The sequence below is a fragment of the Mytilus galloprovincialis genome, chromosome 12 (genome assembly GCF_965363235.1).
Source record: "Mytilus galloprovincialis chromosome 12, xbMytGall1.hap1.1, whole genome shotgun sequence".
Lineage (NCBI taxonomy): Eukaryota > Metazoa > Mollusca > Bivalvia > Mytilida > Mytilidae > Mytilus > Mytilus galloprovincialis.
Genome location: NC_134849.1, coordinates 15,358,521 through 15,384,341, shown reverse-complemented (window position 1 = coordinate 15,384,341; position 25,821 = coordinate 15,358,521). Strand labels below are relative to the sequence as shown.

At 34.4% G+C, this 25,821-nt stretch overlaps 2 protein-coding genes across 2 annotated transcripts; both read right to left on the bottom strand.

The window, feature by feature from the left end:
• Positions 1–651: 651 nt before the first annotated feature.
• Positions 652–2,652, bottom strand: LOC143054731 (uncharacterized). Its single transcript, XM_076227762.1, has 3 exons — positions 1,994–2,652; positions 1,100–1,245; positions 652–725 (listed from the first exon to the last, which is right to left on the bottom strand). Exons 1-2 carry the CDS (start codon positions 2,545–2,547, stop codon positions 1,110–1,112), a joined length of 690 nt encoding a protein of 229 aa, XP_076083877.1. The 5' UTR covers positions 2,548–2,652; the 3' UTR covers positions 652–725; positions 1,100–1,109.
• An 18,095-nt stretch (positions 2,653–20,747) lies between these two features.
• On the bottom strand, positions 20,748–22,671 carry LOC143054940 (uncharacterized). Its single transcript, XM_076228038.1, has 3 exons — positions 22,090–22,671; positions 21,196–21,341; positions 20,748–20,821 (listed from the first exon to the last, which is right to left on the bottom strand). Exons 1-2 carry the CDS (start codon positions 22,641–22,643, stop codon positions 21,206–21,208), a joined length of 690 nt encoding a protein of 229 aa, XP_076084153.1. The 5' UTR covers positions 22,644–22,671; the 3' UTR covers positions 20,748–20,821; positions 21,196–21,205.
• Positions 22,672–25,821: the final 3,150 nt, after the last annotated feature.

Here is a 25,821-nt window from a genome sequence, read left to right as displayed (position 1 = left end):
TTGGTTTAATAGCTTCCTTGTGAGCAGCAAACCTCTATCAAGAAAATCATGATAGGAAATGCAAGCACGGGAATATCGTATCAATTGGGAGATATATACCCCGTATGCAGGTGCTGCTGGAATGTTGCTACTTAGAAATGGAAAGTTCACAATTGGAAAGCTGAAATCATCTCTTTTGTCGTAAAGTTTTGTTTTCAACCGACCCTCATTGTCAATTTCTAGATGTAAGTCAAGATATGAAGCCGACTTAACTGTATCTGTAGTATCCTTTATCTCTAGTTCGATTGGATAGATGCGTTCCACATAGTCACCAAATTTTGAATTGTTTAGTGAAAGAACATCATCTATATAGCGGAAAGTAGAGTTAAAGGATATTGCTAACTTCTTATCTTTCTTCCTAAGAAGTTCCTGCATGAAGTCAGCCTCATAATAATAAAGAAACAAGTCGGCGAGTAGAGGGGCACAGTTTGTTCCCATTGGAATGCCGACAGTCTGTTGAAAAACACGTCCTCCGAACGTAACAAATATGTTGTCAATCAAGAAATCAAGCATCTTGATAATATCAGTTTCAGAGAATTTTTTGTTTGAATCAGAGTGATTCTTTACAAAGTAGGATTTATCCCTCCCTAAGACAAGATACTAGTATCTACGTTGCCCTCTGATCCACACTTCTGGGGTCAAAGTTTTGTAGGCCACTGAAATCCATGGTAGGTTCTTCATTGTACCTGTAATTAAAAAAAAGCAAACTATAAACAATTCTAGTTAAGAATTTGATACTGAAAATATGTTGATCAATATAAATAAGATGCGGTTTGAGTGCAAAGGAGAAAATTGTCCATCAAAGCCACAATATTAAACTCATTAGGTAATTCAGGTTACATTTTTTATCATTTTTCCATAAACTGATGATAAAACAAAATAGATTTAATAAATAATGGACATTATTAATTATTTAGGTCTTTTGTCCTTCACAATGGTTCACTATTTCAATGTAATTTTTTTTAGGGATCAATATATAAATTCCAGTAAAATGGGTTCATGAAATGAAAAATCATATAATATTTGTCTAACTTCAACCCCTAAAATTTATGACGCATACCTTGCTTTCATTATTTAATTGGGACTGGACAGTCATGGCTTCTTGGCCTTTTCTTCCATTGGTTTTCTCCATCTGTTACAGATTTAACCTCAAATGCTTCTATTTCATACAAAGTGGCTCCAACATGCCTACAAGCACCATCTGCCCTAAAAGTTATAATAAGGATTAATCACAATGTGATATTAAAACATGTTAATTTTTATGCAATGATTATGTATACATTGTACATGTGTATTATAAGTATTCAATTTCTTAAAGGGTAATTTTAAGTCTTATTTTTTTGTTGTTATGTTTTTTGAATTTGTGATTTCTTGTTCTTTAGTTCTTTGTCTAGCACTATATACATTATACATACACTAGCAAAGTCCAGCTTCTCTCTGACCAACTAGTAATGAGGTCACTTTGTAATATTTAAGAGTCAAAGTTAAGCCTAGAAAACTAAGAGATTTCCAAATATTGTCGTTGTAATTTCATAGCACTTGCTTATTCCTTTTCTGGTTTTGCTCACACAATATGTGCACTAATGAAAAGTTTGCAAGAAATTATAATGTTTCCTCTTATAGAATCTTATAGAATCAGTGTTTTGCTTGAAATACAAATTTCATGTAGTCAGAGGCCATGTTAAAAAATCCCAGGTGCATAGGTTTGTCTGTACATGCATGTTCATTATATATATAATTAGTACATACATTGTACATGTACAAAATAACTGAGTTATGCAAGTACATTAAAATTTGTCATTTTTTGTCTGTTTAAACCCTAAACATGCTAGAGTCAATCATTAATTAGGGAGAGATCAACAATTATAAATATTAAGTTGTCAACTTTTTACAAACAATCAGGTTCCAAAACAAATGCTATATTTTTCTCCTAATAATATATATGTATAGTTACCCGCCAATGCATGTACAGTAAGCAGTTTTAACCTCTCCATTTTTCTTGTCCATGATGACCCACACATCATATGTTGCCTTGTTCAGATATGTCTTGTCTTTCTGTGTAGGTTTCACTTTGGCTTTGAAAACACAGATGTCCTGACTTGGCACTTCTGTATATTGTAACTCCTCTACATACCGATCAAAATAAAGTCTGTAGTCCTTACTGGATTTGTAGGCCTTTAATTTTCGTCGGTCATAGCTAGCAGTACTATGAATCAGATAGTTAAAAAGGTCATACAAGCTAAAGCTTGGAATAAACGATAAGTCTGACGTATACCCGTCAAGGCTAAAAGGATCACAAAACCCGAACAATTGTTTTAAATTATGCTTAACACTGGTTACTGATTCATTTTTCCTCATATCTGGATCCAATGGTAAATTTAGCTTATCCACGGCCTCACATAACTTGGTTAGTTTCAGTTTGTTAATATTAGTAACACTTATACCCCGTTCTTTGAGATATTCCTGCAACTGAGGAACTTTAAAGGCATTGAATCTGGCGCCGTCCATCTTGTTGTTAATAAACAAACGATGTCGGGTGTCACGTGATCCAAGTTATGTAAAAGCGGGAAAAAAGACGGAACGGTCTAACGGAACAAACAATACGAAAAAGGTCTATTGGCTTTTTACTTATTTTGACCTGAGGGTCACTGATGATTCTTATGAAGATGAATTGCGCGTCTTGGTGTATCAAATTATAAGCCTAGTACCTTTGATAACTATTGTAAATTAACGAACATATGCCACTATATACATGTCAGAGCAAGTTTCTGGAATGACAGAATGCTTTTTTTTGATACACCAAGGGTGCGTTTTATACGTTAACGATGCAACAACACCAAGCGTATGTAAAAACTTATTACTACTGTCTCAAACCATTTTTTTAGTTGAACACCTTATAATCAATATCAAATACTGTCTAGTCCTAATTCATAGCGATTCGAAAAATGAATAAATAATTTATTTTTAATTTCAACAATTAGAAGCAATAAGAAACAGTGTTTTTTTCTTTTATTAACACTTTGCTGAGAGTGATATATGTAAATAAAAGGAGATGTGGTATGATTGAATCGTTTGGAAAAGAAGGGATACTTTGTATTAGTTAATGACGCAAAAGTTATATTCACATGATAAATGCAAAACCACAGGAACTTTAATCGAGGCTTTAAACATTATTTGTAGGTCTTCATCTCACTAAAGTGTAAGACGGCCATTACATCGGTTTGAACGCTTGTATTTGCTAGTTTCTGACTACCCTGCACATATACTATACATTGCTTTATATCACACCTATAGTTTTGTATATGATTGATTTAACAAAAATAAAAAAAAAATATTCTAAGTTTAATTATCATAAACACGAATAAAGAGTACACTACACTTAAACTAAAATATACTAATATTTGGTTACAAATGAAAAAAATATTAATATTGAACTTTTCACAAATTTACAAAATAAACTTGAACTACATAATGAACAGGACAAATTTCATTGGATTTATAGCTGTATAACAAACACTAATTTTGATCAAATTACATCAAAAACCAATACTGATTTCCCCCATTCATTGACAATATACAATTTACTATAATCCTGGTTGAAGCACAGGGCGATAGGTTCCTTGATTCCATTATGCGCATCCAATGGTATGTCTAATACTTTCAAATCCTGTTCCTTTCTATACATTGGATGGCCCCAGCCATCGTCTATCTTAGTGCTTTTTAATTCCCACACCAATCTGTGTATGTTGTTCGACCCCTGTCCACTGACGTAGATGTGTCCGTTGTCGTCAGAGCATATATCAGTGGGTGTATCCATTGTGGCAATATTATCTATCTTTTTATTATTTCCATATTTTCCGTTATACGTTATATAATGTTGGCCTCCGGTACAAGATAAAAAAGACTGTTCATCAACTGCATGGAACTTTATAACACATGGACCAATATGTCGTCCTCCATCTTGAAATACGACTGTCAGGCTAAATAAATAAAAGAAAAAAATGCAGCTGAACGTGTGAGGCCAATTAAACAACAATTCTGTAACAACTGGAGTAGTCAGTCAGATTATTGATTACGTGTAATCAGCGTTGAACTAGTTTTAAGTGAATCTAATTACTCTTAGATTGGCACTGTGTGTTATTGTGTTTAGTACAAAAGATAAATGACATTCAAACTCATTAGTAGAAAAACAAACTGATAACGCTATGGCTTAAAAAAACACACATACAACAATACTAGTACTCAACACACACAACGTACACAAATCTAAGTTTAGTTACTGATCTTGCTTTACATTTGAATTAAAAGTTGTAGGTAGTTTGTGATGCGTGCCTAACTTATGAGTTAAGTCATATTCTTCTATTTTTGTTAGTTCTGAATGATTTGCTGCTACACTAAAAGGTGGTAAAGGCCCTAAAACATACTGTACCCAACCAGATTCTTTATGTGCATGTCCGATGTCATGTTCATTACATCGATGTCTTTGTTTTAAGAGAACATTTAGTTTATTGATCACATTTTTGATTATACATAATACACAATGTATATTCTTATTAAGATGTAGCAAAGCATTACCATGTCTCTGGATTGGTTAATCTTTTATACCACAAACCTTTTTTTTCAACTCCGTTACAAAAAAAAATCGTTACATCATTGTCTCAAACGCAACCATATCTCTTTATTTCTACTTAAATCAAGTCATGACATGTTGAACAAGTCAAAATATAAATGTTTTAAAGATTGTGAATCGACAATATTGACTTTGTAGTTACATTAAACTATTGAACACCGTCTTCTAACAGTTGTTTGTATGGAAAAGCGTGTACATAATTAAGATCGGTGTTATGCCAATTTTAAAACCGTTCATTAATACATTACTAAAATTAAGGTTATCTCTCTAGATAATTGATTCTCTCATTATAAACAAAATATGATGAGTTTATTTACAACCACTTTGTCGATGCCACTAATAGTTGATGTTTTTTTCCCCCCGAAGGTTTCATAAATCAAGGAGTCAGTACTTTTATGTTTACATCAGTTATTATTGATATGGTCATACATTTGTATTTTCATATGAATGCAATTGTTGGTCCTTGATGCACTACAACTTCATACTTTATTCGCCCAATGTAATAATTTTATTCAAGTGTTACTCATGAGTATTATACCGGCGTCAAAATCATCAATGACGTACACCGGGCATGGCCAAAAACATAAAACAAAACCCACTAATACGCTAGTAATTTTGGACCCATTCAACTTGTAAATTATAATTGTATTGTGTGCACAGCGAGCTTTAGTGTTTAGGGCGTACAATAAGCGTTTATCGACCAATCAAGTAACGTTTTTAACCATATGTCTGGCGTTTGTCTAACGTAAATGCAATGTACGCTACGAAGAAAAACCTTCCCTTGAACGTACTTGAGACGCCTTTTGGATATTCCGTGCTTTAGGCATGTATGGGACATGTAATTCTCGGGTGTGTCATTAAACTAGTGCACATTTTTATTCAGGGCCAACTGAGGACCACCTCATGGGCTGGGGATTTTCTCCCTACATTGAAGACCCATAGGTGTCCTTCGGCTCTAATGTGCTTTTTGATCGGGTTGTTGTCTTTTTGACAAATTCCCCATTTTCATTCTCAATTTTATTGTTTTCACTACTATGTATATGATACACATGGTATTTTTTTTTAATTTAACTGTTTGCAAAAGTATGAATTATTCGAAACACTAAGGATTTTCTTATCCCAGGCATAAATTACCTTTGTCGTATTTTGTACAACATTTTTGAATTTGTTTTCACCACGTTATAAATCTTTATAATTGTAAATTGGCTTTCTACTTATTTTGACCTGAGCATCACTGATGATTCTTATGAAGATGAATCGCACGTCTTGGTGCATCAATTTATAAGCCTAGAACATTTGATAATTATTGTAAATTAACGAACACATGCCGCTATATACATGTCAGAGCAAGTTTCTTCAATGACAGAATGCGTTTTTGATACACCAAGGGTGCGATTTATACGTTAACGGAGTGCTGAAACAACACTAGGCGTATGTTAAAATCACGCCCCGCATACGTCATATGCATACGTATAATACTGGCGTACGCCGATGTGGTCAAAAGCTATGTACGCTGCTAATAAGCTGGTAATTTTGGACGCATTCAAATTTTCAATCACATCTGTATCGTGTGCACAACTAGCTTTGTGCGTGTTTAAGGCGTACCAGAAGCTTATATTAGTTTTTATCGGGCGTTCAACTAAAGTATGTTGGCGTATGTCTGGCGTTTGTATTACGTAAGTGAAATGCACGCTAGAAAAAACAAAAAAAGTCCCTTGAACGTATCTAAGGCGCGTCTTGTTCGATTATCCATGCTTTCGGCGTGTTTTATACATGTAGTTATGGGTTGTTTGGGTAATACTCCACAGATAGGCGTGAAGTTTCGCGTAATTACCCTCATGGATTTTTTAAATATGAGAGCTAGTGTGCAATACAATTGATTTTTTGATAGCTGAGGATTAATATAGCCTCCATGGTGGGTTTATAGAAACATCAAGATTGTGTTATTTATGTATTATGCGGGGTTTTTTGTAAGACATACTAGAAATTGATGCGGAAATTGTTGTAAATTTGTTTTTTAAATTTATTGTCGTACGAACATTGTGATTAAATTTTACGAAATAATGAAGCAAAAGATACCTAATTTTTATTTGATCAATTGGTAGATAAATGTTAACAGTTTCAGAAAAGGTATCACTCAAGGGCATTGCATTTCTAGTTAACCCTAAATTGTTGATGAACATATGACATGTTCATGCCTCTTTTTGCAAAATTTGATGCAGAATGTTACCATGGATACAAAAAAAACCGATTTATTTTTACACAATTTTACTTTTTGAAAATCTAATCTATGGAAGCTACTGATAACATACAAATGCACATGTATGACAAAAACAATTGGGTTTATGTATTAGAAAAACAGGAACGGAAGATGATAAAACATTTGGTGGTAGAATTCATTGTAATTTTCTATATATGTAGTGCTACCTTTATAGATATAGGAAGATATGGTAGAAGTGTCAATACAACAACTCACAACTCACCATCAAGGTGTTAATTTATAAAAGTAAACCATTCTGAATATACATGGTCTTGTAAATTCACGGACATATGCCGCTATAAATATCAGAGCAAGATTCGTTTAATGTCAGAATACGTTTTTAATACGCAACGGGTGCGTTTTGTACGTCCACAATGCGCTGAAATTACGGCAGGTGTATGTAACAAACACACCCCGCATACGTTCAAGTAAAAATTAAACGTTCTTTGGGCGTATAGAACGTACCATAAACGGGTCTCAAACTTATCTGTAGCGTTTTCAAACGCGCTTGTAACGCATGTATCACATACGTGTAGGGAACACGTAAACGCTTGACACACGCTAGAGCTAAATGAATTTTTTTTGCGGCATAACATTTCCTGGAGTTATAGTTCACCAAACGTGTACCACGCATTTGGACGTTCTTCAAACTTATGCAACGCGCGTCTAACGATTGTTTAGCGTTACTCCTTCGTGCACCTAACGTATACGGACTTTTTAAAGTTTCTATGTACGTCTGGTGCACGTCGGTCTATACGCCAATGTGTGACGCCGGTATAGTAGTCGAACGATCTTGAAGCGTATAAAACGTGCCCTAAACATATCTCAAACTTATCTGTAGCGTGTTCCAACGTATGTGCGTTTAGCGAACAGCTATACGCTTGAAGAAACTACATCTATATGAAAATTGTTATGCTGCATTAACATTTTCTGGACTTCACCAAGTGTATACCTTTGCATTTCGGCGTACTCTTAACTTATTGAACGCGCGTCTAACGATTGCTTAGTGTTCATCTTGCGTGCACCTAACATATTCGGACTTGGTAAACTTTCTATGTTTGTCTGGTGAACATCGGTCTATACGGTAATTTGTGACGCCGGCATTAAATAGACATAAGGCCCGTCCGATATACAACATTCAATCCATGTATCTTTATAACAATAAGAAGATGTTGTAAGATTGCCAAGTAGGCAACTATCCACCAAAGTATAAGTGAAGTGGATGTACCAAATTATATGCAACCATTTGTCTTATGATGATGAAAAAAAACCCAATACAGTATAGTCGGCTATAAAAGGCCCTGACACGAACGATAAGAATCAATTTAATTGGCGTAATTTATATCGAAAGAATTTACGAAAAAAATGTATTAGGGACATAAACCAACGGTAACAAAGGAACTACAGGCTCCTGGCTTGGGACAGGAAGAAACAGGTGAGAATGACAATTCGTCGAATGACTGCTTCCTAACTTTTAGCAAGAAACATAGGTTTTACCAAATTTTCTAGTCTTTGAGTGGATCATTTCTATATTTCTAAGTGAACCTTATAAATGTCCTAGTAATCGTGTAACAATGTGTAAGGATAAGCCATTTCAACTCATTTGGTTCATGCCTCTTTAATTCTTCCTTACACCATTTAAAAGGATAACTTATTGCTTAGTTATTTAATTGGGAGTTCTATACATTTTTTTACATGTTCTATGATATTGTTTGAGAAAATAAGCTTACATTGCATTGGAATTGACAGGACAACCTTGTGTTTTAATTCTTCCTTATATGTTGTCATATTGGAAAATTGCATTTTAGTGCCAATAAGACAACTCTCCATTTAAGTCACAATTTATAAAAGTAAACCAATATGATCCGAGGTACGGGCTTCAACACGGAACTTGGCTCACACTAAGCAGCAAGCTGTAAAGGGCTCATTTGAAAAATTACTAGTGTAAAACCATTCAAACTGTAAAACCAACGGTCTAATCTATATAAAAAACAAGAAACGAAAAACGTCAACTACTGAACATCAGACTGCTGACTTTGACAGGTGCACACAATTGCAGCAGGTTTAAACTTTTTAATGGTATCAAACCTTCTCCCTTATATGAAATAATAATGTAACTTCACAACATAGAAAGGCACACTATTAAATATCAATTAGAATGGCTTAACTCAATCAAACAATTACACCAAAGGATGAACTATTGCTTAGTTATTTAATTGGAAGTTCTCAACATTCTTTATACTTTTTATATAATATTGTTTGAGAAAATCTACATATTTATCATGAATAAACTTACATTTGATTGTGATTGACAGGAAATGCATACGAATAACCTTGTCTTTTAACGCCAAGAAAACATGGAACTTTCGCCGAAAAATCCCGTCCTGTACTTGGTACTGCTGAAACACAAAATACGGTAGTGCAAAGGTCGTTGCATGTTGCTTGGAAAAGTTCTACCATTCTATCAGGGTCAACTTGTAGGACGGATCTAGATTTTGGTTGTGTAATATAGCCTATATTTTGACTCGTTATAGCCACATCGTATGGTTCACTGTCTACGTTAAGCTTCTTTAAATAATTTCCAAGTGGATCAACTAATATCAGATTCTTTTTATCATAGTCACATAACAAAATGTTCCCCTTAATTGTAGCTGCTATCCCAGTAATCCGGCCGAAGTCATGGTTGAATTTGCCGATATAAGAAAAGCTATGTCTAACATCACCTGGTACTGCCAATACTTGTGCCATGTCTAAAATATTTGCAAAATAAATATCGTTGTGTTACTTTGTTATATAAGCGATATTACGTTATCATTGGATTAACTATTATATATATATATATATATATATATATATATATATATATATATATATATATATATATATATATATTAAATGAATGAATAAATAGTCAACGATAAATCTTACGGGGCGATGGATCATATAATCATGATTCAGTACACTACAAAATATAATATATAACAAGTCTAAAAGGGTACAACATCACCAAAAACACAATAAAACGAACAATATGTTAGATATTTCGGATAACAGATATCCTTCCTCGGTAATTGCACGATGACAAATGAATCATGTCAATTCAAATTAAGACTCTATCAAAATCTTGAAATTTATACAAATTGAGCGAACGCTGGAACAATTTTAAAATTTCCAAACACGGCGCAAAGACTACAAAGATATGCCAAAATAAAAATAGTTATTTACGATGTGAACTGGCACAAGTCTAAATTCTCAAAGGTGGTGATAGTTGAGATGTTAAACAACTGCGTGGAAATACAGTCCCAATAAACAGTCCTGACCGATCTAAGCTGGTATAATATTTAAAATATGACAACGGTAGAGCAATTGCAACAGAGACTGCGTATTTAAACATCCAAAAAATTATAGTAATTAGATGATAAGAAAAATGAGTAATAAATTTTTACTAAGGTTAAGTAATAGAACGTGGCTGCGTATTTACACATCCCTGACAACTGTAATTAAAACTAGTATAATTCAAAAATTCCTGGCAAGTGTAAGAGTCCAGTACGGAAGCCGGAGTTACTGGACACAAGTAATGGCAGGAAATAAGTGATGGTAGGGAAAAAGAGTGACTCTTCTATGTTTTTTCATTATATATATACGAGTCTCAATTGAAAACTACGTTCAAACCTATGATTGCGTTGGATAAAAACCGCAATTTTTATACGTGTGCATGTAAAACAAATTTCGTTGTAGAAGGGTCTAAAAACAGCACAAACAACATTTTCCAAAAGACCAAAAAAGTGAAAAAGTATATTTAAACAAAACGCATTTGACTAACAGGTCGAACAACTGATGTTCTTAAACCCTGCTGACTGCCATCGGCGATTGTCAAATAAAATTGATCACGAGATGTAACAAAATAGATCTTAATATAAATTTAATACTAAACAGAAAACGATAAACTTGTGACCAAGATGTCATGCCACAAACAGAAGGTGTCAATATTTTTTTTGTACACCAGATCTAGATTTCGACAATATATGTCTCTTCAGTGATGTTAGGGATCGAAACGGTATCTGGAAGGCCATATAATTTACCCTCAATTTCAGATCGACTCTTGAGTCAATATAGGATGAACGAATCATATAAACCAGAGGATATATTCCGTTGAAAAGATTTTTTTTAGATTTGACGAAAATATTGCTTCTTTTCCAATCACAAAATATCTATACTTTGTCTATTAAACGAGAAGACCTCATTTTGTGTGTCGCTTCTCTTCCTTCCAAGATAAATTAATCATCATGTCTCTGTGTTATATAGGTAACATGCATAGTCGCATTTGTCATCCATTCTTATGATTATTCAGATTGAGTTATTTTTGGAGAAAAACGACAAAAAAAGGAGTCCGGATATTGATTCCGTCATCAGACTGAATTTTAGTCATATATAAGACTTCCGGTTTAAAACCTGCACAAGTACAACCAATCGTATGATAGATAACCAAAATGAAAAATAAATGAGCCAATCGGAGCGTTCTCTATATCATGGTTTTTAGATCGCAAGAACCACAACAATTATACCTTCTAAGAGAGGACAATTATTTTTCGCGTTTAACTACATGTAAACTACTATTATACTGTCTACTGTTTTCTTTGAAATGTTTACTATTTAAGCGGTCATACCAGTTGCATATATCAAAACATGTGGAAACAAGAATGTGTCCATAGTATCGGCACTATATTTATTAAGTTTCGAGTTGATTGGACTTCAACTTCATCAAAAAATACCTCGACCAAAAACTTTAACCTGAAGCGGGACAGACGGACGGACGAACGAACGAACGAACGAACCAACGGATTCACAGACTAGAAATGCCCATAAACGGGGCATACAAATTTATTGTTGAAAGTGAAAGTAGTGATTTGGCAAAATGAAAGTAGGGTAGCGATTAGAGGGAGGCAAGACCTTTTTCGGGACGTCGGGATCGGGTGTTTTTAAGCTCGGGATTTGGGGATTGATCCTTACGGGATCCGGGAATATAATTTTTGATTTCGGTATTTCGGGATACGAGTTTCTTTAAATTCTGCATCTTGGATATCATCTTGGGATTTCATATTTTTTAGCCCGGGATTTCGGGATCAGGACCCCTCCGACCACCCCTCAAATTAGCCTTAATCGGTCTTAGTCATTTATATAAGATTCATATCCTACCATTGGCATGTTAATAAGGCTCTCAAAAGAAAAAAAAACACTGATTGATTGTCCTAGAAGCATATTTTATTAGACTAATAATGGTCTATATATAAGCAGTTAGGTTTATTTTATGTTTGAAGCGGTGCAAATTTTTAATTTAATTTGACTTATAACAAAAGATGCATTGTAGCAAAGTAGAAGAATAATTGTGGTCTGAGGCCAGAAACACGAAAATAATTGATTTTAACAGAAGGGAAACAAATATAGGACTTTGGAAAAAGGGAGAGGTCTTTTGATACCTTTTATGAAATTCTCCATTAATAATATCTTTTTACAAAAAATCATCCTACAACAGTTTACAAGCTGTATATGCCCGCGATTTCGCGGGTGTGTTCTAGTATGATTAAAAATAGAGTATTCCGCAATGTATATCTTTGAGAGGTTTGCATTTTTAAAAGTTAATTTTATATTTTCTTTCCGAAGAAAAGGAATAATAATACATGTTTGTTCGAAGAGCTGCTTTTTTCAATTGGAATGTAATGGTCTATAATGCAGGATTTTGCATGGAAGCTGTCGAAAACAGGAAACAAGTCGTTAGTCCCTTTTTCAAAGAGCCTAAGCATCTTCTCACTGCTTAAGTATATTTATTTATATTTCGTGGCTTGTTTATCAAAATATAATTCCTTGTATATAAATAAAAACAGTAAGTGAATATAATAAGGAATTCAGATGGCAAACAAGCTTCGGCCACTGTAGACACAGATATCCTGTTTCAAGATAAACAATAGGCCTTCCTAGTTGAACCAAAAGTGCTCATCCTTCTTCTATTTATTGATGAAACTTTTAAAAGAAGCGTCTCAAAAAAGAAAATAGTATTTGTCTGGCTGCATATTTTAAAATATTCAATATATGTTTTATTTTTAAGAAATATTGTCTTAATTTATAGGGTGCATTTTTCTCAAAGTAAACGTTTATCTGTTACCATAGTTCATGCATTAAGACTACATAAATTTAAACAATAGTAACACATAATGCTAGTTGCTGTTTAGTAGTTAAGATAATGCAGAATAATATTTCCACTATTCTAATATGAAAACATCCAACGTAAAGATAAAAAATTACAGACAAATTCAATATACCCTGACATCTATATAACTTTTGTTTCTTTACTGCGAATAATCACTGTTCTGAGTTCAAGGCGTTATGTGAATTAAATCTTTTTAAATAAGATTGGTCATCTTTGTCAATACTCCAACAATGCCTTATAACATTATTGTAAATACCCTTATTAATTGACCGGGCTGAAGTACGTTCACTATTCACTATTCACTTTTCACTATTCAAAATTCATGAATAGTGAATTGTGTTTTTGTGCACTATTCACTATTCAAGTTTATTATTGAATAACTTTAATATCTTCTTGTATGTCCTGGATATATAAAAAGAAGATGTTGTATGATTGCCAATGAGACAAAACTTCACAAGAGACTAAATTACACAGCAATTAACAGCTACAGGTCATTGTACAGCCTTCAACTATAAGAAAAGCTCATACACCATAGTTAGTCACCGAATAAGAACGGCCTTATTAATGTACAAAAAATTCACGAAAAACAATAAAGTATTTAACACAGCAAAAAACGACAACCACTTGATTACACACTCCATAATTGGGACAGGTACATACATGTATACAGAATGTGGCGGGGGTTAAATATATTAGCGTGACCCCCCCCCCCCCCACCCTAACCTAGGACAGTGGTGAAACAGTGCAACATAAGAACGACCTTCTAAAATGATTTGTGTAAGGCTAAACTAAACTCATAGACACTAAGTACAGTTCTGAGAGTACTCGCAGCTACTGATACATGTATAATACATTCTATGCATATCTACAAGCTTACGGTACAATTGTCGCACTTAAGTTGTAACATAACAACCACCGGGGAGGGCAAACTAATTATAATGTCTCAAAGTGCCAATAATTCTTTTCTAAATCTCATTATCCAATTTAATATAAATACTCTAATCTCATTTTTTCACATTTATGCATAAAACATGGAAAATATAAAAACTATAAATATATATATACAGGTAACAAAAGTTTCGTATAAAAAACAAGGGGTATTTTCTCAGAGAAAAATCTAATAGTCGCACTAAAAAAGAGGATACCGTAAACCCTTGAATCATAAAACAAGAAAAAATACTTCCAAAGGACGTTACGATCGAGTTTTGAACCCTCGAATCCCCTAATTTCAGGTATATCCTATATGCCATAAGAAAGCTTATAAAATGAGGAACACAAGCTATTTTATGAATATAGTGCACGGATTTGGTTTAAGGGATATTACGGCGCTCAAAAATAAAAAACGGCCAAAATCAAGAAAAATAATTCCAAAGGACATGTCACGATCGAGTTTTAAAACCTCGAATCCCCTAATTGCAGGTATATCCTATATACCACAAGAAAGCTTATAAAATAAGGAACATAAGCTATATAGTGAATATAGTGCACAGATTCGGTTTAAGGGGTATCGAGGCGCCCGAAAATAAAAAACGGCCAAAATTAAGAAAAATTACTTTCAAAGGACGTTGCGATCAAGTTTTGAACCCTCGAATCCCCTAATTGCAGGTATATCCTATATACCATAAGAAAGCTTATATAATAAGAAACACAAGCTATATAGTGAATATAGTGCACAGATTCGGTTTAAGGAGTATTGGGGCGCCCGAAAATAACAAACGGTCAAAATCAAGAAAAATTACTTCCAAAGGACGTTGCGATCAAGTTTTGAACCCTCGAATCCCCTAATTATTACCTTCTATTACCTTTCTTAGGATATATAGGATATACCTGTAATTAGGGGATTCAAGGGTTCAAAATTCGATCATAAGGTCCTGGGGGAAGCATGTTTTCTTCAAATCAGCCGTTTTTGACATTCGGGACCTCCATACTCCCTTAAACCGCATCTGTGCACTATATTCACTATATAGGTTTTGTTCCCCCTTCTATTACCTTTCTTAGGATATATAGGATATACCTGTAATTAGGGGATTCAAGGGTTCAAAATTCGATCATAACGTGTTGGCCGTTTTCGGTATTCGGGCGCTCCATAATACAGATATCCTATTAGTTAGTGCTATTATTAGATTTTATCGAGGAAACACCCCTAGTTTTTTATACGAAACTCTCAGTCCTTGGGTATATTACCTCCTTTAGTCCTAATAGACTTTTCATATTTTACTTTTTAAAAAGTCTTTATATATAAATGTATAAGTATGTGAGAAATTTTAATATTGGAAAATGAGATTTTGAAATTTAAAATTGGCACTTTGAGACATGATTACTCTTTTTCCCTCCCCTGACACATCGAGTACCGTTTCAACGTATGTGGACATCTCAAGCCCGTAATGAATGCGTATTCTAATGCTTGATTAATAAAAGTGGACCCCACACACCCATTGAAATATATGTAATAATTGTGACAATATGTGCGACAATTGTACCATAAGCTCCTAGATATGCATAAGTGGATTTGAGATGCATGATCAAGTTCAATTTTACTTAAGTATCACTACCTGTGGGACTTTTATATTTTAAAATTTCAGATATATGTACTTTTGAACTGGTGGTGGAATACTCATTGATTGAGGTGCTCCTTTAGCTTCATTGGAGGAAGTTATGCAATACAAGTTACAAGTTCAAATGACGAATCTACGACAAACGAACTTCAAATTGTGATCGTTTGAGAAATAATGAAATTGAAATGCGAACTGTCCGGGGTGAACAAATTAGTTCGATCAAATGAGGAAACTATACTCCTGGTTGTTGAAATGCCAACTGACTGATTTTCCTGGGGAAATAATTATAATGGTCAATTATGAGGATTTATTAATAATTAACGGATTAGTGACCCATCGGATGGCGAAAAACAGATTAGTTGTAATCACAACTTGTTACACCTGTTGAAAATGTTAATTACCTGGGGTCATAAACTTGTCAAAAACAAAAAGACAGGTAGATTTATAGTTTTTAATGCGAGAATATTTTTTCATTCAAAATTTAAGTGACGAAATTGATTTAAAATACTTTCGTCAATGAGAAAACCCTTTCGTAAATTACGAAAGTGACGAGCGCTAGCAGTGTATACCTTTTTAAGGTCTCTTGCTATAGCTTGTATTCTTTCCAAGTTGTAAAAGAGGGACGAAAGATACCAAAGGGATAGTCAAACTCATAAATCTAAAACAAACTGACAACGCCATGGCTAAAAATAAAAAAGACAAACAGAAAAACAATAGTACACACGACACAACATAGAAAACTAAAGAATAAACAACACGAACCCCACCAAAAACTAGGGGTGATCTCAGGTGCTCCGGAAGGGTAAGCAGATCCTGCTCCACGTGTGGCACCCGTCGTGTTGCTTAAGTGATTACAAATCCGGTAAATAGTCTAATTCGGTAGGTCATATTCATGAAAGGGAAGGAGATTGTAGTTACGACGTAAGGAACATATCCGATATCATTTGTGAAACGGTTATTCCATAACGGTCAACCAACTCGTGATGGCGTCCGTAAAATGTACGAAGGGATGATTTCAACTTCACCATTTGGAACTCTTGGTTTAATAGCTTCCTTGTGAGCAGCAAACCTCTATCAAGAAAATCATGATAGGAAATGCAAGCACGGGAATATCGTATCAGTTGGGAGATATATACCCCGTATGCAGGTGCTGCTGGAATGTTGCTACTTAGAAATGGAAAGTTCACAATTGGAAAGCTGAAATCATCTCTTTTGTCGTAAAGTTTTGTTTTCAACCGACCCTCATTGTCAATTTCTAGATGTAAGTCAAGATATGAAGCCGACTTAACTGTATCTGTAGTATCCTTTATCTCTAGTTCGATTGGATAGATGCGTTCCACATAGTCACCAAATTTTGAATTGTTTAGTGAAAGAACATCATCTATATAGCGGAAAGTAGAGTTAAAGGATATTGCTAACTTCTTATCTTTCTTCCTAAGAAGTTCCTGCATGAAGTCAGCCTCATAATAATAAAGAAACAAGTCGGCGAGTAGAGGGGCACAGTTTGTTCCCATTGGAATGCCGACAGTCTGTTGAAAAACACGTCCTCCGAACGTAACAAATATGTTGTCAATCAAGAAATCAAGCATCTTGATAATATCAGTTTCAGAGAATTTTTTGTTTGAATCAGAGTGATTCTTTACAAAGTAGGATTTATCCCTCCCTAAGACAAGATACTTGTATCTACGTTGGCCATTCTTTTTTATGAAGCAAAGTAATATCAACTCTTTCAATTTGTCTTTTAGTTTGGAATGTGGAATACTTGTGTACAGGGTAGAAAAGTCAAATGTTTTAATACTGTTACAAGATGAAAGAGAGTTAGATTGTATGTACTCTAAAAGATCTTTTGAATTTTTAAGTATCCACATCTGATTCACGCCACCTCTAGAATAGGCAGTTTCACAATAACTTTGAAGCCCGTCTTTGATTGCTGATAAAATAGATGTTAATAATTTAGAAAGAGGTTTCGTGGAGCACTTGGAAGACCCAGCAATATACCGTTGTTTGTAAGGACACTTATGTAGTTGAGGTATCCAATACAGTGATGGAAGATCCAGTTCTTCATCTTTGGTTGAAATTCCAAATGACCATAGAACAGACCTATGATTATCCAGGATTTCCTCTTTGGTAAGTGTCGTGAGGGTATATGTTGAGTTACCAAGTGAATTGTCAATACCTAATTCGTTTATCAAGCAGTTGATGTAGTGACTTTTACACACAAAAACGATGTTATTTGGGGCTTTATCTGCAGGGACAACAACATATTTGTCATGGAGGTCGGATAGGTGTTTTGCAACATTTGGGTCTTTAAAGATTGACGTAGCATGGGCATTGATGGACCCATTCAGTTTCTTAATTCTGATTTGTATCAACGACCTCACTGCCTTAATCCATTCGGAAAGAGTGTCTACGTCTTCCTTCTCGCGCTTAGCCCATTGCCTGGCATAATCCTCGACTGAATCCATCAAAATTTTAAAGTTGTATTTCCAATTGATGGATTTAGGCTCACGATATTTGGGACCTTTCGATAACACATTTCGTAGAGAAGTGTTATTAACAATGTTAAGGTCACCGGTAATAACGTGGCCAGCAGGATTATATGTGAATTTGGAACTAGCACAAGTGCAATCAGGAGGTTTAGACTTGAAGTCGTCAATATCGAGATCCTGCAAAACGCGTTTGTAATTGAAAATTTTAGTTGCAATAGGTTTGGTATAGATATAAGAAATTATTGGTACAGACTGGTCTTTGAAATAAGGAGGTATTTTCGATTGCACTAATTTATGATGAAGGATATTGCCTAGGTTAACGCCATCGAGACCTTTGTTGGCAAAGCAAAGATTAAGAAAAGATCTTTTCTCTTTTTCATCTTTTCCAATGCGAACTGGCTTGAAAAGTCTGTGACTTGCAATATCCGAAATTATAGCTTCAAGTTTGTATTGGTTTGAATGAGGGTTTGTAACAGTGGATTCCAAACATAAATTGAACAGAGACTGAAGTTTCGAAAGGGGTAATGAATAAAGTTTCGTGCGAATGTGATGAATACCTAACGGCTTTTGTATGAATGGCAGCAAGTCATTAATAGAGACATCATGCAGAGAAGGTGATGTATAATGACGATGACCATGACTGCGTCTACGTCGAGGAGTCGAGTTGAAAATATTCATCACATTCACCGAGTTACACGAAGGACTAGATAGAATACCTATACCATCAATTTTGTCATTGCAGCCATAAGGTGTTGCAGTTCCCAATTGTCTAATCCAGTAGTCTTCTTTTTGTCTACGGAGAGTCGTTGAAAGATTAGGATTGTTAGAGCTATGGTATATCTTTTCGATAATGCGAACTGTCATAGAAACGATGGAATGATCGGGCTGATTGAAATGCTGGTATAGAATGTCGTTAGCATTAAGGTTAATGTCTGATCTATGCCCGCACATACGTTTGTTAAGCCTTCCTTTCGTTTCACCGACGTATACCAATCCGCAAAGGTTGCACTCTAATCCGTAGACGACATTTATCGATTTACAATTCAGATCATCGTAACTTCTGGTAAAATATGACTTCTTGGTCAAATTGCTAGTGAATTCAGCATCTGTAATTAAAATAGCACAAGTTTTGCAGCCTTTGGTCTCACATTTTGAAATGCGACAGTGTTGTACTGTGTCATCAAACACCAAAATGTCTTTAAGGAGAACTGAACATGGCTGTATATGTGTAATATTGCTATTGTCACTAGGACGATGATCTGAATGAGTCGTGTTTGAGATATTTGTCATGTCTGGTGATGAGGGGACACCTGCCGTATCAGACGACACCGTGTCCATGGTGACGTCTGTTTCGGACCTTTTTATACTGGGCGACGTCCGAGCCAGTTTCCTGTTTAATCTTCGTAAGTTCATGCAATTGTAGTTTTGCTACTGGGCGGATGATGTCCTCGGGGACAAAATGTCCACCAGCAGAGACATCGACCCAGTGGTAATAAAAGAGGGACGAAAGATACCAAAGAGATAGTCAAACTCATAAATCTAAAACAAACTGACAACGCCATGGCTAAAAATAAAAAAGACAAACAGAAAAACAATAGTACACACGACACAACATAGAAAACTAAAGAATAAACAACACGAACCCCACCAAAAACTAGGGGTGATCTCAGGTGCTCCGGAAGGGTAAGCAGATCCTGCTCCACATGTGGCACCCGTCGTGTTGCTTAAGTGATTACAAATCCAGTAAATAGTCTAATTCGGTAGGTCATATTCATGAAAGGGAAGGGGATTGTAGTTACGACGTAAGGAACATATCCGATATCATTTGTGAAACGGTTATTCCATAACGGTCAACCAACTCGTGATGGCGTCCGTAAAATTTACGAAGGGATGATTTCAACTTCACCATTTGGAACTCTTGGTTTAATAGCTTCCTTGTGAGCAGCAAACCTCTATCAAGAAAATCATGATAGGAAATGCAAGCACGGGAATATCGTATCAATTGGGAGATATATACCCCGTATGCAGGTGCTGCTGGAATGTTGCTACTTAGAAATGGAAAGTTCACAATTGGAAAGCTGAAATCATCTCTTTTGTCGTAAAGTTTTGTTTTCAACCGACCCTCATTGTTAATTTCTAGATGTAAGTCAAGATATGAAGCCGACTTAACTGTATCTGTAGTATCCTTTATCTCTAGTTCGATTGGATAGATGCTTTCCACATAGTCACCAAATTTTGAATTGTTTAGTGAAAGAACATCATCTATATAGCGGAAAGTAGAGTTAAAGGATATTGCTAACTTCTTATCTTTCTTCCTAAGAAGTTCCTGCATGAAGTCAGCCTCATAATAATAAAGAAACAAGTCGGCGAGTAGAGGGGCACAGTTTGTTCCCATTGGAATGCCGACAGTCTGTTGAAAAACACGTCCTCCGAACGTAACAAATATGTTGTCAATCAAGAAATCAAGCATCTTGATAATATCAGTTTCAGAGAATTTTTTGTTTGAATCAGAGTGATTCTTTACAAAGTAGGATTTATCCCTCCCTAAGACAAGATACTAGTATCTACGTTGCCCTCTGATCCACACTTCTGGGGTCAAAGTTTTGTAGGCCACTGAAATCCATGGTAGGTTCTTCATTGTACCTGTAATTAAAAAAAAGCAAACTATAAACAATTCTAGTTAAGAATTTGATACTGAAAATATGTTGATCAATATAAATAAGATGCGGTTTGAGTGCAAAGGAGAAAATTGTCCATCAAAGCCACAATATTAAACTCATTAGGTAATTCAGGTTACATTTTTTATCATTTTTCCATAAACTGATGATAAAACAAAATAGATTTAATAAATAATGGACATTATTAATTATTTAGGTCTTTTGTCCTTCACAATGGTTCACTATTTCAATGTAATTTTTTTTAGGGATCAATATATAAATTCCAGTAAAATGGGTTCATGAAATGAAAAATCATATAATATTTGTCTAACTTCAACCCCTAAAATTTATGACGCATACCTTGCTTTCATTATTTAATTGGGACTGGACAGTCATGGCTTCTTGGCCTTTTCTTCCATTGGTTTTCTCCATCTGTTACAGATTTAACCTCAAATGCTTCTATTTCATACAAAGTGGCTCCAACATGCCTACAAGCACCATCTGCCCTAAAAGTTATAATAAGGATTAATCACAATGTGATATTAAAACATGTTAATTTTTATGCAATGATTATGTATACATTGTACATGTGTATTATAAGTATTCAATTTCTTAAAGGGTAATTTTAAGTCTTATTTTTTTGTTGTTATGTTTTTTGAATTTGTGATTTCTTGTTCTTTAGTTCTTTGTCTAGCACTATATACATTATACATACACTAGCAAAGTCCAGCTTCTCTCTGACCAACTAGTAATGAGGTCACTTTGTAATATTTAAGAGTCAAAGTTAAGCCTAGAAAACTAAGAGATTTCCAAATATTGTCGTTGTAATTTCATAGCACTTGCTTATTCCTTTTCTGGTTTTGCTCACACAATATGTGCACTAATGAAAAGTTTGCAAGAAATTATAATGTTTCCTCTTATAGAATCTTATAGAATCAGTGTTTTGCTTGAAATACAAATTTCATGTAGTCAGAGGCCATGTTAAAAAATCCCAGGTGCATAGGTTTGTCTGTACATGCATGTTCATTATATATATAATTAGTACATACATTGTACATGTACAAAATAACTGAGTTATGCAAGTACATTAAAATTTGTCATTTTTTGTCTGTTTAAACCCTAAACATGCTAGAGTCAATCATTAATTAGGGAGAGATCAACAATTATAAATATTAAGTTGTCAACTTTTTACAAACAATCAGGTTCCAAAACAAATGCTATATTTTTCTCCTAATAATATATATGTATAGTTACCCGCCAATGCATGTACAGTAAGCAGTTTTAACCTCTCCATTTTTCTTGTCCATGATGACCCACACATCATATGTTGCCTTGTTCAGATATGTCTTGTCTTTCTGTGTAGGTTTCACTTTGGCTTTGAAAACACAGATGTCCTGACTTGGCACTTCTGTATATTGTAACTCCTCTACATACCGATCAAAATAAAGTCTGTAGTCCTTACTGGATTTGTAGGCCTTTAATTTTCGTCGGTCATAGCTAGCAGTACTATGAATCAGATAGTTAAAAAGGTCATACAAGCTAAAGCTTGGAATAAACGATAAGTCTGACGTATACCCGTCAAGGCTAAAAGGATCACAAAACCCGAACAATTGTTTTAAATTATGCTTAACACTGGTTACTGATTCATTTTTCCTCATATCTGGATCCAATGGTAAATTTAGCTTATCCACGGCCTCACATAACTTGGTTAGTTTCAGTTTGTTAATATTAGTAACACTTATACCCCGTTCTTTGAGATATTCCTGCAACTGAGGAACTTTAAAGGCATTGAATCTGGCGCCGTCCATCTTGTTGTTAATAAACAAACGATGTCGGGTGTCACGTGATCCAAGTTATGTAACTTCATTTCTTGTTTTGTCTTGTTTTAAAAGCTTTAAAAGAACTGCTCAATTACTCATCCAAAGCACCTGGGTTACCTTAGTATTTGCATGCTGTTATTTTAAAAATATTTTGTTTATTATGATAAAGCGTATGAAACATGGTAAAATCTGTATCACATGCCGTATCACCCTCGACCAATATTATTCCTCAGGCCTAAAGACCCTCTGGCTGATATTGGTATATCGGGATGACACGGCATATGATACGGATTTTGCCATGTATTATTCTCTATTGAAACAACCATCAGAATTAACATTTCGATCGCTTGAAATCTTTTAACACGACATTTAAAGATGAAATGTATCGATGTAACGTCACAAGGCGACTTCATCAAGGGAATATGTAATATCATGTATATATTCAAATCTGTGTTTTTTGACAAAACAATAGAAGAAACGCATAAGTTGAAATTTACTTGTCAACAACTTGAAAACAAACTGGCGAATGTATGCTTAAAATTATGATATTTACTATTAAATATCAGTTTCATGCAAAACAATCTGGTTTGCTCTCAATCTGATTGCCTCTTGTTTTTATATATTTGCATATAAATCTATAAAACTATTACAGATATTGTAAACTGAACATAGTAAAATTAATTACCAAGACTAAATATGTTAATGGATAAACATGGTCAAACCGACAAGTGATTATATGATTCTTTTAGGGTACCATTTGTGCGTTTTGAGCAAAATCGGTAGTAGCTAAAGAGAGATTTTTGGTTATATGTATCGTTCTTTGATTATGATAGTAATATATAATAATAATAATAACAATGATACTGCTACTACTACTAATATTACTACTATTACTACTACTACTAATAATAATATAATAATAGAATGGCACAGGTGATGGCAGTATCAGGACATGTTATACATGGATTTTCTTATAAAGGCCAATTCAACAACGACTTTGGACGAATTACTGGGATAGCAGCTACAGTTCAGGGGAACATTGTATTATCTGACTATGATAGACATAATTATAATTTAGCACAAATAGTTCTTTTTATTTCAACTCATTATAGGTATGGCACAGGTGTTAGCAATACCAGGTCATGTAAGACACGGATTTTCTTATAAAGTACAATTCAACCATGACTTCGGCCGAATTACTGGGATAGCTTCTACAATAAAGGGGAACATTGTGTTATGTGACTATGATAAAAAGAATCTAATATTAGTTGATCCTCTCGGAAATTATTTAAAAAGGCTTAACTTAGACAGTGAACCATATGATATAGCTATAACGAGTCAAAATATAGGATATGTAACACAACCAAACTCCAGATCGGTCTTACAAATAGACCCTGACAATATGATGGTACTATTCCAAGCAACATGCAACGAACTAGACACTACCGTGTTTTGTGTTTCAGCAGTCCCCAATCCTGGAAGGTTTTTCTCCAAGAAAGTTCCATGTTATCTTGGCGTTGAAACACATGGATATTTGTATGCATTTCCTGTAAATCATGATGAAATGTAAGTTTTTTATGCACAATCATTTTCCTTCAATTAGACCTTATTTGTTACGAAAAATATGATATATGAGGACTGCACAGAATAGACTAACAAACACACAACATACAACTGACAAAAACATAAAATATATAGGTGCTGTTCTTAGAGTTCCTGAATAGAATAGCGAAGGGAAATAGGAAATATGTCAAAGAGATAACAACTCTAAAAAATGCCATAAAAAAGCCAAAGGTCACCAAATGGTTTCCATCGCAGCGAAAAACATATCGCCCCCGGAAGCTGGTTTTGTTCAGATCTGTACTTTGTGTATTTTGTTTTTGTGTTTGCTGTGCATTTGATTTCTATCCAACTAATGAGTTAAGCTATTCACAACTGATTTAAGGAAGAGTTGGCGCGTCCTCAAACATGTTTAACCTCGCCATATTCTGTAAATGCCTGTCCAAAGTCAGGATCCTGTTATTCAGTGGTTACAGTTTCGTTGCTGTATATGATATTTGTTTTTAGTAAATACTTTTTGTTTATAAATCAGACCGATTGTTTTCTGCAATGCATTGTTTTAAATTTGTCATTTTGGGGGCTTTTATATTTTTGTATGAGGTATGTGCTTGCTTATTGATTAAAGTCGGACAGTGAACTATAATTACTAACTTTCTCCGTCATTTGGTCTCTGTGGAATTTTGTCTCATAGGCAATCCTATCACATCTCCTTAGTTTTAGTCCCCTTCCAACGAAGGGACTTTTGTTTTGCACTCTATATGTCTGTCTGCCAGTTTGTCTTTTATGGTCCTTTGACTTAGAAAATTCACTATAATAATCAGTTTTCCACACTTTTAATGGTCATTCTTGAAGAGATATTGATTTTATAACAAGTTATAACATAGTTTCATCCTGATAAGCTACAGGTTGCATTTGAATTTTGTTCCGGTCTAATGATTTTGTGCAGAGTTATCGTCCTTGAACTTCGAAAATGCGCTCAAATATTTGGTTTTTCGCATTTTTTCCGTCATACTTCATTTTTTACTTACAGATGTTAATTAGACAATTGGTATATAGTTTTATCATGAAAAGGTACAGATCAAGTTCGAATTTTGTTCCGGTGTGATGATTTGTGTAGAATTATGGTCCGTTGACTTAAAAAAATAACTCAAATAATCAGATTTCCGCACTTATATTCGTCTTGCTTAAAATAATGACTTGATATTTGTTATATAGTTTGACAATGACTAGTTATAGATCAAATTAGAACTTTGGTACGATACAGTGATCTTTAAACCCGACGGGTGCCACATGTGGAGCAGGATCTACTTACCCTTACAGATCACGTGAGATCATCCCCAGTTTTTGGTGGGGTTTGTGTTGCTTAGTCTGTAGTTTTCTATGTGTGTCTTCTGTACTATTATTTGACTGTTTGTCTTTTTTATTTTTAGCCATGACATTGTCAGCTTATTTTCCATATATGAGTTTGACTCTCCCTCTGGTATCTTTTGCTTGTTATTTTATGTTGGTTTTTTTTATTTATTTTAACAAATAAATGGTAGTATCGATAACGACGATACACCAAACTTCAAACAAAACGTGTCTAGAAAGAAATAAAAAAGCGATA